Here is a 12,598-nt window from a genome sequence, read left to right as displayed (position 1 = left end):
GCCTCGCCACAGGCAGCCCCACACCGGGCTCTGCCCCGCTCCCTGGAGGCCCTGCAGGAGGAGGCGGCCGCACCCAGGCTCTCGGCCGGGCCGTCACCTGTGTCGTCAGCGGGTGTGGTGAGGAGCCTCTCCCCCCACACCGTGTTATGTTAATATGTATTTGTTCACGCGTTGGGCGCATGTGGACTCACTGGGCAGTGTGGACTTTGCAAACGCCCGTTCAGAGCGTCAGGCGAGACGCCGCCATCAGTTGGTGGCGTTGCTCACCCAGGTGCTGGTGAGCCCCCAGTGGCTGTGGGGCTCAGGTTCTGGGGCCGCCGCCCTCGCTCGGGGGTGCGCACCGATGCGGAGCCCTGACCTGAGGTGCCTGTGTGTCGCGGCTCCAGCCAGCCGCCAGCGCCAGACGCCTGCTGTCTCCGTGACCTGTGCGTGTCTGGCCCCTCCTGCCAGCGGTGCTCACCTGTGGATGGGCGCGTGGCCACCTGTGCCCACACCTGCCCCCGCGGCGCTCTCCAGAGGGCAGAAGCATCACAATTCCCATTGCTGGTGGCGACGTGGGCCCCAGGCGCCTCTGAAGGTCCCCTCAGCCTCGTGCTGATCGAGCCCCTGCTGGTGGTGCTGGCGGAGCGGTGAGTTCACCACCAGCCCTCGGAGGGTCCCAGCGTGGACACGAGTGAGACAGACCTGCGGGCGGAGATCCCAGGCAGGAGACAGAGGCTGCTCCCGAGGGGTCTGGCCCAGCTTGGTAGGACATCACAGGCGTGTGCAGACCTAGGAGGCCTGCACAGGCAGGGCCAGGGGTGCAGGGCGCAGCTCTGGGCACGCCAGGCGGTGGTGGGTGGTGCAGCCTGGGAACTCCAGAGCTGATTCTGGGCGTCTGCACCCAGACCTGCACCTCACCTCACCCACGTGTGGCCTGGGACGTGGCCAGGCTCTGGAGCCTCACGCCCATGGTTGCCGGTGCCACGGCAGCTCGCCAGGGGCCCAGAGCACGGTGACCTGTGGCTCTTCCCATCGTGGATTGTCCGGTGACGCCAGCCAAGCGCCTGGCATGGAGCATTCCAGGAACCCAGCTGGTGCAGCCTCGAGGCAGAGTCTGGGGTCTGGTGCTGGGGACAAGATCACCCCTGTGGCTCCAACTAAGCCTCCCAGGGGTGGGGGTTGCTTGGGGGACCTCAGGAGGAAGGGCCCTGTCCATGGTGGCAGCCGAGCCTCCACCACCCAGCCCCCCAGCTGGCAGCCCGGCCTCTCCTGAGGCCGGGAGTTGTTGTGCTGCCACTGCCAGGCGCCCACACGGGCTGCCAGCTGTCTCTGCGCCCCCGGCCTGGAGGCGTGAGCCGCTCCGGGGCAGCAGCTGCAGGCCGCCCCGCCCCCACCGCAGCCCTGGGCCCCCTGGTGCTGTCTCCTGCTGTGACCCGGCTCCCCAGCAGCTGACCCCAGGCTCCCCCGTGCCCCCCACTCCCACCCTCACTGCGCTCCCTCCCCCCATCCCAGGTCTGGGGTCCGTGGAGAAGCCCCGAAAGTCCCTGCACCCTGCCTTGGGCCCCACGGGGACGGGAGCCCCGGGAGGGCCGGCGGGGAAGCAGGAGCCCAATTAACTTCTGCAGAAGCGTGAATAGAACAAAAACGTGCCTTTGGTTAATTTTTCTTCTAATAGAAGTCATTTATAGTGAAATAAAATACCATTACAATCTCGAAATTTTCCATGAAAGTAATTTTCCTGCTACTTCACCTCATTTTCCCACTTTCCTGTGAGTGCGGTTCAGAACGCAGGCCTGTGCGGGGGAGGCAGCGCTGGGGGCGCAGGGACAGACCCCTCCCCGTGTGTGGCGCCTGTTCAGACTGCGGCTTTAATTGGCCTTTGCCTTTGTCAGTGAGCGGCGTGACAAGCCGCGGTCCTAACACTGCAGCATTGTGGTCTGCAGGTTGGGGTCTCCCGTGTGACACGGGCACAGACGCAGCAGCTTTGTGTGAACAGGGTTTTGTGCCGAGAGTGTCCCCGTGGATGGCGCGTTGTTCGCATTCTGTATACGGTGCCATTGTTCCCAAACTTCCTGGCATCATTAAAATTCAAAAGGGAGTATGTTTTGCAAAGCAAATGGAATCAAATTCTAATAAAATGTACTTTCTCACCACCAAAGGATAGGCTGCCAGGGCCCTCAGGACAATGCGGTTTTCCAGCAGCCTGTGGTCCCTGAGGGCCTGTGGAGGCCCCGACCTCAGGCCTCCGGGTTCTCTCTGCAGGGACAGTGGCACAGTGACGTCTTCAGTGGACTGGGCAGCATGGTCCACTGCTCAGGGGTCGTCTACTGCGGGTTGTGGATCAACGGCCACCCAGCGGGTAGGTGTCCCCAGCTTTCTTGTTGGCCTTGTGCGTCACTGTGGGGTCCTGGCCCGGCCCCGGGGCAGTCACGTGGGAGGCATCAGTCTCAGAGCACCCTGGGGAGAGGCTGGGATGAAGCGGAATCTAAAGTCCCTCCCTTTGGGGGTAGGAAAAATAAAATAAAACAAAATCCCTCCTCCTTTTAGAAAAAACATGTTCCAATTTGATTTCAAAAGGGCTTATGGATAAGCAGAGCCCCCGAGTCAGACTCAGTCCCAAGTGGTCCTGCTGCAAGTGGGCTCTCCCAGCCACGGGCCCTCCCAGCCACGGGCCCTCCCAGCCACGGGCCCTCCCAGCCACGGGCCCTACCAGCCAGGGCCCTCCCAGCCACGGGTCCTCCCAGCCACGGGCCCTCCCAGCCAGGGTCCTCCCAGCCACGGCCCTACCAGCCAGGGCACTCCCAGCCAGGGCCCTCCCAGCCACGGGCCCTCCCAGCCAGGGTCCTCCCAGCCACGACCCTCCCAGCCACGGACCCTCCCAGCCAGGGCCCTCCCAGCCACGGGTCCTCCCAGCCACGGGCCCTCCCAGCCACGGGCCCTCCCAGCCACGGCCCTCCCAGCCAGGGCCCTCCCAGCCACGGGCCCCCCCCAGCCAGGGCCCTCCCAGCCACGGCCCTCCCAGCCAGGGCCCTCCCAGCCAGGGCCCCCCCAGCAACGGGCACCCCCAGCCAGGGCCCTCCCAGCCACGGCCCTCCCAGCCACAGGTCCTCCCAGCCACGGCCCTCCCAGCCACCGGCCCTCCCAGCCACGGGCCCTCCCAGCCACGGGTCCTCCCAGCCATGGGTCCTCCCAGCCACGGGTCCTCCCAGCCACGGCCCTCCCAGCCAGGGCACTCCCAGCCACGGGCCCTCCCAGCCACGGGTCCTCCCAGCCACGGGTCCTCCCAGCCACGGGCCCTCCCAGCCAAGGCCCTCCCAGCCACGGCCCTCCCAGCCACAGGTCCTCCCAGCCACGGCCCTCCCAGCCACCGGCCCTCCCAGCATCACATGGGCCTGAGTGTCTGGGTGGCGTGAGTGTCTATGCTGCCTCTGTCCAGCTCCCCTGAGCTCTCTACACTGTGACATGGCCACAAGGTGGCCCATGGCCCACTGAGGGGACAACCAGTTTGGGCTCTGCTGGGGGCTGCCTCTCCAGGCCACTTTCCCATCCCCTATGCTATTCCTGGTGGCATCTCAGTGGCCTCTCCATAGACCCCAGGTGAGGGCACTACCCCAGGGGTCAGTCTGGCCAGAGACACCAGTTGTTCATCCAAACCTTGGTGCCAAGTTTGTGACGGACATGCAGGTGCTCAGAACTGACTCTGGCTCTGCTGATGGCACCAGGAGGCCTGGGCCCAGGCAGCCCTTCGCGCCACCTTGGGTGGGCACCAGGACTGCAACTGCCGCCCTGGCACAGACTCCTGGTGGAGGCAGGGGTGCTGGTGGCTGGGAGCACAGGGCGGGGGTCCTGGCACCACAAGCACTCAGGGCCTGGCCCGGTCACCCTTCCTCAGGTGGAGTCTCCCGGGGCCCTGGGCCCACCGGAGTGTCTTGGTGACCTCACCCTGAGAGAAGGGGATCCTCAGGCAGTAGCCAGACAGGAGACCTGGGACGCAGCCTCCATCCACCCGGTGGGGTCTCCCTGGGACAGCGAGATCCTCCCAGAGCATTGCAGGGAGCCGCCTGGGGGCGCATGTCCGGGGCACTTCCCTGGCACCACCAGCCCCGCTCCCTGGGGCGCCCCGTCGCTCTGCACCCGAGACTGCAGCTTCCCCGGGCCGGTTGCAGGCGGATCTCGCTCTGCCCGCTCAAGTCGGCCTGGTGCACAGCGTGGCGTTTGCCGCGTTGGCGTCTGAGGCCTCCCTGTGTTTTGACAGAGGTGGCTCCGTAGGGGGTGTCGGGGCTGCTGGGACAGCAGGACGCTGGGCGCAAAGCCAGCTCTGGCTGCTGCTGCAGCGGCCATCCCGGTGGAGCAGGGGTGGCCCTGACCGCCAGGAGGCGCCAGCCAGCCCTCGGGGGACACCCTCACCAGGGCCTGCTCCGGCAGCCCCGCGTCCACACCTCCAGGCGCTGACTCAGACGCAGGGAATGCAGGGCCTGAGTCCCCACCAGCGGGAAGACTTGCCGGAACATTCCACTGGCATGAACACCCAACGGCCCCTGCACCGCTCACTTCCTCCTCTTCAGCGCTGGGGGACCCCTGCCGTGTGTTTAACGTGCTCAGCGCCGTTTGGAAATGCAAGGCTCCAGGTCTTCCTTTGAATGACCACGGGGTCACTCTCTGCGGTGATGGCTGTGCTTGTGTTTGTAGCTGTCACACAAGCTCCCCCCGGGAGCACCTCTGATGGGGGTGCATTCCCGAGGCGCACTCCCGGCCACCGCTAATGCCACACTCTACTGTCTCCAGCACAGGCCACCAGGATGGTGATTCTGGGCCCGGAGGTGATGGAAGTGGCCCAGGGATCCTCCTTCACGCTGAGCGTCCAGCTGCAGCAGGACAGTGGGGAGGTGGCCAAGAGTAAGTGTCCCAGGAGGATGACCTGCCTTTTCCGAAAGACGAACAGGATCAGGTTCCCGAGCAGTGAAAATGCGGACCAGGCGTCATCTGGGGCTCCTGACTCCTGGCCCCGAGCGGAGCAGAAGGGACAGCAGGCACTCCTGCCAGCAGGGGGCAGCCGCGGGCATGGGTGTATGAGAACGTACACGCGTGCACAAGCGTGTGCATGCATGAACAAGTGTGCGCGCGTGTGCATGTGTGCACATGTGTATGTGTCAGACCCCCTCCCTCTTCGTGGAGGAGCCGTGTTCCGTAGCCCACAGCTCATCAGCTGAGGGACACTGGGGTCGTTTGCGCCTTGGCTGTAGGGAGTAGCGCCACTCTGAACGTCCGTGTACGAGTTTTTGTGTGGACATAGGTTTCCGTTTCTCCTGGGTGTGCACCTGCAGGGGAATGGCTGGACCGTACGGCAGATTCATGTCTAAACTTTAAAGAAACTGCCGAACTGTCTTTCCAAAACGGCCGCTCCCTTTTGCGATCCCACCAGCGAGGAGCGATGGCGCCGGTCCCTGTGCACCGATCAGCTTGGCACCCTCGCCCGTCTGGCAGTGACCACCCTGGGGGTGTGACTGGGATCCCCTGACGGCTTCGATCTGCATCTCCCTAGCCACTGGCGGTGCCCAGCAGCGTTTCCCGTGCCCCGTGGCCGTCGGCAGATCTCCTCTGCAGAAATGGCTGTTCAAATAGCTTACTTGTTTTTAAAAATTGCATTGTCTTTTGAGTTAAGGTTGTTTATGTACTCTGGGTATAAGTCCTTCGTCAGGTACATCTTCACAAACGTTCTCCTTCAACCTGTGGCTTATCTGTTCATTTTCTTAATGCTGTCTTTTGAATAGCAGAAGTTTTGGGTGTTTTATGGTATTTTATTTAATTTTTTTCAGGCAGAGTCTCACTCTGTCACCCAGGCTGGAGTGCCGGGGTGCCATCACAGCACGCTGCAGCCCCGAACTCCTGGGCTCGACTGATCCTCCTGCCTCGGCCTCCCAAGTAGCTGGGACTACAGGTGCCGCCAGCACACCTGGCTAATTTTTTCATTTTTTGTAGGAACAGAGTCTGGCTATGTTGCTCAGGCTGGTTCGAACCCCTGGGCTCAAACGATCCTCCCTCCTTGGCCTCCCAGAGTGCTGGAATTACAGGTGGGAGCCACCGTGCCCCACCTGCCTTGAAGGACTTAATCTTTAACAATTTCTTTTAGTACAGGTTTGCTGGTGAGGAATTCTTTCAGCTTTTGTACGACTGGAAACATCTTGATTTTTGCTTTCATTTATGATAGGTATTTTTCCAGACATAAAATTCCATTTCATCTTTCAGGCCTTTAAAGATGTCGCTCCATTATCTTCGTGTGTGCATTGTTTCAGACAGGGAATCTGCTGTCATCCTCCTCTCTGTTTCTCTGCAGAAATGAGAGCTTCTTCTCTGGCCACTTTGAAGATTTTCTATGTATTGATTGTTTGAGCAATTTGATGTGACATGGTATCATTTTCTTTGTGTTTCTTGTGCTTGGGGTTCATCTGGCTTTTTGCATTTGTAGGTTTTCATCAAATTTGGAAATTTTCAGCCATTTTCTTCCAATAATTTTTCTGTCACAGCCTCCCCTGTGCATCACCCATGTACAGGCTGCTTAAAATTGCCCCACTGTTCACCGGTTCCCTCCCTCCCTTCCCTCCTTCCCTCCTTCCTTCCTTCCTTTCTTCTTTTTCCTTCCTTCTTTTTTTTCCTTTTTTATTCTTTTTTCTCTCAATGTTTTATTTTGGACAGTTTCTATAGCTGTGCAGTTGACCCTTGAACAACACAGATTTGAACTGTGTGGGTCACTTACATGCAGATTTTCTTCTGCCTCTGCCATCGCGGAGACCATAAGACCCACCCTCCTCTTCCTCCTTCCCCTCGGCCTCCCCAACAGGAAGATGGTGGGAATGAAGTCCTTCATGACGATCCACTTGCACTTAAGGATAGTTAATATATTTTCTCTTCATATGAGTTTCTTTCCTCTAGCTTACTTTATTGTGAGAATACAGTATTTAAAACACATAACATACCAAATATGTGTTAATCAACTGTTTCTGTTATCAGTAACGCTTCCAGTCAACAGTAAGTTATTAGTAAAATTTGGGGGAAGTCAAAAATTATCCACAAGTTTTTGACTTTGCAGCGGGTCGAGGCTCCGACCCCCACGTTGTCCAGCGGTCAGCTGTGTTTTCAAGTCCACAAATCTTTTCTCCTGCAGTGTGGGGCCTGTTGTGGTCACATCCAGGGTGTCTTTCATCTCTAGAAGTTTTACTCTGTTCTTTCTTACATCCTGTGTGTCTCTATTTCACTTTTGAACACAGGGAATGCAGTTATACTATATAACAGCTTTTTAAATGTCCTTTTCTGCTAATTCTAACATCTGTGTCAGTTCTGGGTTGGTTTTAATCCATCGATTTTTCTCCTCGGTATGGCCGTACCTTCCTGCGTTCTTTTCCCGCCTGGTGATCTTGGATTGGCCGCCAGACATTATAGATGTCACCTTTCTGGGTGCTGGACATGTTTTGTAGTCCTGTAAAGGTTCTGGAGCTTTGTTCTGGGGCACAGTTAAGTACTTGGAGACAGTGTGATCCTTTCGGGTCCTGCTTTTATGATCTGTCAGACAGGTCTGGAGGAGAACTCTGCCCCAGCCTAATCATTCCCCATTACTGAAGCGAAACCCTCTGAGTTTCCTGCGACTTCTGAGTTTTCCAGCCTGGCAGATGAGAGCGAGCACCTCGCCCAGCCCTGCGGAGCCCCGGACACCTGCTCCCTGCGGTCTCCTCTGCAGGCCAGGGGTGCAGCTTAGTGACCCCGTGGGGCTGGTCACCGGGAGAGGCCCTCCCAGCGAGTGCAGGCCGGAGGCCAGTGCAGTGACGGGGCCAGAGTGCCCTGAGGCCCAGAACAGGAGACCCGGGGTCCAGGACTCGAGCATGGGGGCAGCAGGGACCCCAGGGCTGGGAGGAGACCTCTGGCAGCCCAGGGGAGGAGTAGAGGCCGGAGGGGCAAGCAGGGCCTGTCCAGTGACCGGCCCAGTTCTAAGTGCTGCCCCACCAAAGCCCCGGGCCCCTTTCCCTGGCGGAGTCCAGGAAGACCCGGGCCCACGTCTGCCGTTCCGGGGCGTGGTCTGAGGGCTTCTGCTTCTCTCCTGGAAGGCGAGAACGGCCGGGTCCTGCAGCTCTCAGCGGGCGTCAGGCGAGTGCAGCTGCCGGCCTACTCCGCGGTCAGCTTCTTCAAGGTGGACGAGGACAACTGGGAGACGTCCATTCAGACCCCATTGTGAGTGAAGGGGACGCAGACATGGTGCCCGGTGCCCAAACTTGAACTGGTTTTTAACGTCAGATCTTGCCACGAGGCGTCACAAGTGACAATGGCAGAGACTCTATCCTGGGAGGCCATTCTGCTCCCTGGGCCTTGGTGGTCCCAGCCCAGCAGGCTTGCCAGGCGACTGGCAGGACCCCCGAGAGTGCCCAGTGCTCCCTAGAGCTGCGCCCAGGCCGCATCCCAGGGTCAGAGCCTAGGCCACCGGCCCAGTGTCGAGGGGGAGCAGAGCCAACCTGCCCCTTCCCTTCACAGTGGCTTCGAGTGCATCCCTTATCCGCTGTCCACGGGGACGCTGGAGCCCGGAGCGGCGCTGGAGGGCGCTGGGGCCGACTCGCCCCTCCCTAGGGGAGACCTGGAGCCAGCGCTGGGGTCAGGTGCCTTCTGTGGCCAGGGTGACTCCCCCGACAGCCACCCCGGTGAGTGCAGTCAACAGGCCATTGGTGGTGGGCAGTCAAGGGTGTGGGGTGGCAGGGGAGCCCCAGAACCAGGCCTGAGCAGGACCTCCCAGGGGGTCACCATGCAGTGGGTGAAAAGGCAGGTGGGGGCTGGTGGTCCTGGGTGTCCTGGCAGGTGGCCGGTGGCTGTCCCTCCTATACAAACCCGACGCGCAGTGCTGGGTGCAGCCCGGGCGGCTCAGGTCCCTTTGTGTGTCTGCCCTGAGGTGGCGCCGGGGCTGCGGCACCCACAGGATGCCCTGGATTCCCGGGTCTGTGGGCCAAGGCCGAGCCTCGGGGGCACAAGGCCTGTGCTCAGCCTGGACACGGCCTCTGACCACTCCTGTCACCCGGAGCCCCCATAGTGGCCCCCGCCCAAGGCTCTGTGGGCGCTGGTGGCCCCAACTGCTCACACCGTGGGCCTGGTTTTCCGGCTGGTTCCACTCCTGTGTGTTCAGCTCAAGGTCTTCACGAGGTGCCGCTCTGAGTGGGCCCTGGGGCAGAGCCCCCCCCCAACCCCAGCACAGCCCCAGGCGGGCAGGTGAAAACCGTCTCCGCAGGGCGCTCGGCCTGGATCTGCCACAGATCGTTCCAGAATTATTCACAGTAACTGGGTGCTGAGCCGGGGAGTTGAACCACAGTTTAGTCACCGTGGTGTGTGTTCAGTGACAGCGAATCCCCCCAGGTAACCCGGTGCTCTGAGATTACAGGGTTTGCGTCCTAATTCGGGGATGGGGGGACGGCCTTGGCGGGCGTCTCAGCCGAGCACGGCTCTGGGGCCGGGGGTCGTCGGTGGCATATCGTGTCCCCCACTGCGGCCCTGCACCCCCGTCCCTCTAGACTCTGACGGGAGGAGCAGGACGGCTCCACAGACGCGTCTGCCGAACAGGTTCACGGGCACTTTGGGTTTGGGCCTTCAGGGCGGGCCCGGCTGACAGCGGAGGTCCCCCGGCCCCACAGCTGGGACCACGCGGGGGCCAGGGGCCAAACGGGGCAGAGCTGAGATGTGGGGCCGCATCCAGAACCGAGACGTGGTGGGCGGGGGCTGTGAAGCCGGGAGCACGGCCGCCTCCCCCGGCACGATGGGAGCTCTGGGCTGACGGATGTCCCTGGTCATCAGAAACATCCCCACGCCAGCCCTCGCTGCAACTGGCTCTGCCGGGAGCGCCCGGGGCCCAGCGCGACTCCTCCCAGCCCCACAGGCCACTCTCCCGGGGACCCCAGAGACGGCAGCCCACCCAGGGGCCGTCCAGCCGGGCCCCCCACAGTGCCTCTCCTCTTCCAGACTTGCCCCCTGGGGTGCCCCCAGGAGTCCACGCAGCTCCCCTCACTGGCTCCCCTCATCCCCTTGCCGCCTCCCTCCTGCCCAGGCCCTCCAGCCAGGACCCCTGGAGCGGGCGCTGGGCAGGGCCGGCCCCTCCCTGCCCGGCTCCCCTTTCCCAGGGCGGCCCAGCCCCCCACCAGCCCGAGGCCCCTGCGCCCCCATCCTATCCCTCCAGCCAGGCCCACCCTCCTCACATCCGCTGCCCAGGGCGCTCCGGCCCCACGGGCGGCACAGAGGTGTGGGCTCCGCCGGATCTGGCTCCTCGCTGCCTGCCAGGCGACAGTGCTGAGGGTGGTGTTGGCAGGTGGCACCCGAGCCCTCCTGGTCACCCTGAGCCCTCTGTGGCCCTGTGGCTCTCCTAGGCCCTCCTGGTCATTGCCCACGGTGGCCCCTCTCTGTGTAGCGTTCCTGGCCGGTCCCTGGGCCCCGTTCTCCCTGCGGTCCTTCGCGGCTGAGGTGGGGAGGGAGTGGCAGTGAGGTGGCCTGTCAGGGACTCGGGAGGACCCCTCTGCGGCCAGGTGTCCCCCTCCAGGTGCCTGAGCCCAATCCCCTTCCCACCCGAACCCTGGAAGCTTGACCCAGCTGGTGGCCAGAGGCCCCCAGGGCCGCGAAGGGTCTGCCTGGCAGGGGCAAACAGGAGCCTGAAAAAGCCGCGGAGGCCGAACCCATGAGCTGTTTCCCAGGCGGCAGACGAGGAAGGGCCGGCCTGGCCCGGGCAGCGGGGGCAGGTGGCGGGAGCCTGAGCGCCTCTGCGGGGCGCCAGTTGGTCCAGCCCTGAGGGCTGCGGGGCCAGCAGGGCCGGCGGGACCTGGGGGCTCGGGGGTCTGGCACGCACCCCGTCTGCCTTCGCCTCCGTTTATAGAAGCAGTTTTACGCCGCGTCGGTGGGATAGTCTCATATTTCTGCGTAAAAACACTCACCGGGCGCCGCTGCTCCTGCTTGCAGAGGTTTTCGGAGCCAAGTAACGAGGTCTCGATTGAAACCAGGCCCCGGAATGCAGGGTCTGCGCGTCGCCCGCCGGGCACCGCCCGGCCTCCCGCCAGCGTCCCCATCCTTGTCACTGTCACATGATGGATGCTGGTGCCGCCGCCCCTGGGTGCCCGTCCCCACCGCGAGCGTCTGGGGTTCACCCGGCCGGGGGTGGGTCCTCCCCCGTGGACGCCGCTCCCAGGCGCTGGGCTCCGGCTTGTGCTGGCTTCGCTGTGACTCGAGTGTCCCGGCACAGACAAAGTGACCTGTGGGGAAGCCCGAGGGACGTGTCCTGTTCTCGTGAGAGCTGCCAGGCCTGGCCCCTGAACGCGTGCAGGGTGGCCCAGGCCCGGTGGCTGGTGGCCGTGGGAAGACCGCCCGGGCCCCTCCCCCATGGTGTGTGGAACGACCTTTCTGACCCTGAGCCTGCTTGTGCCTCAGTCTCCTCGCCCGTAAAGCGAGGTTTGCAGCAGCGTCCGGTCCACCCAGGCCCCTGCCTGAGCCCCGTGTGCGGCCCCAGTGGGCGTTTGCAGAGGGCAGCCTGGGGGAAGGACCCCGTCAGTCTGCCCCGTGGAGTCCCACCTGAGCGGGAGGAGGGGCGGGGTGGGGGAGGGGCTCCCTGCCTGCTTTTCCTTTGCTTAAAGCCGGGTCTTTCCCTCGTGGGGAGGGCTGGTGGGGCGGAATTCAGCCCGGGAACACTCGGGACCCTTGTCCAGGCAGGGACCCGGGACAGGTGGCTCTGCGTGCTGCTGGGAGCACAGACCAGCACCCACGGTCTGAGCAGGGCGGGGCCTCCAGGCACCTGTGCAGGGGGATGGGGAGCAGAGGTCGAGCCCTAGGCCGGCATCTCTGGCGGAGGAAGCACGTGGGTTGCCCTGTGCGTGACCCCCACGGTGCCCCGCAGTCTCCGTGATTCACGAGTTGGCCGACTTTGCAGTTAAAACCCGGCCCCGGGTGGTGAACATGCTGATTCCGTTAGACCCGCAGGAGTGTGGGGCTGCTCCGACCCCGTGTGAGGGTCTCCCGCTAACCGCGGCCCGGCCGCTGTGCTCACACACTCTCGCCGCCCCGTGGTCCGGGCAGGACGTGGCATCGCGGGACACCGACGGGCTTCACCTGTGGCCTTTGCTGCTGGGGCTGCGCTGGGCTGGGCCACCGACAGGTGGGGACGTGCCGCCTCCCTCCCGGCTCCACCTGCCGGGACACAGCGAATGTTTCTGTTTCGACAACCTCTGGGTTTCACGCCCTTTGAGCAGTTAGGGTTGGGGGCGGGGAGGAGGGAGGGTGGGGGGCTCCGACCTGCTGAGAGAAGCACCGCGGCATGAGTCAGACCTAAAATTAAAGCCGAGTGGGCGTTGTCTTACATTGAAAAGCAATTATCGGTGTTTCAACATGTTCCCGAAGCTCCGTGCCGACAGCCAGGGGAGCTGGAACACCTTCCCCAGCGGCGGGAGCAGCGCGGCACCCCCAGCTCTTCGGACCGTGGAAACGTGGCCAGATGCGGCCACCGGCCTCTGTCTCGCAGCCTGGGGTGCGCTGCGGCGGTCGGGGCGCATGGAGGCCCCGGAAAGCAGCCCTACCCCGCTGGGTCAAGGCCGCTGGGCCCTCCCAGGGGCACGTCCAG

At 63.0% G+C, this 12,598-nt stretch overlaps 1 protein-coding gene across 1 annotated transcript in view; it reads left to right on the top strand.

Moving 5' to 3' along the window:
- MORN1 (MORN repeat containing 1) overlaps positions 1 to 12,598 on the top strand; it is a 33,992-nt gene that overhangs the window by 13,203 nt on the left and 8,191 nt on the right. The window contains exons 7-10 of the mRNA XM_069464639.1: positions 2,245 to 2,341; positions 4,768 to 4,878; positions 8,079 to 8,202; positions 8,500 to 8,663. Coding sequence (XP_069320740.1) covers positions 2,245 to 2,341; positions 4,768 to 4,878; positions 8,079 to 8,202; positions 8,500 to 8,663 — 496 coding nt within the window. The remainder of the gene's footprint in view (positions 1 to 2,244; positions 2,342 to 4,767; positions 4,879 to 8,078; positions 8,203 to 8,499; positions 8,664 to 12,598) is intronic.

Source organism: Eulemur rufifrons, unplaced genomic scaffold, assembly GCF_041146395.1.
Source record: "Eulemur rufifrons isolate Redbay unplaced genomic scaffold, OSU_ERuf_1 scaffold_84, whole genome shotgun sequence".
Lineage (NCBI taxonomy): Eukaryota > Metazoa > Chordata > Mammalia > Primates > Lemuridae > Eulemur > Eulemur rufifrons.
This window is presented reverse-complemented; position numbering and strand designations above follow the sequence as displayed.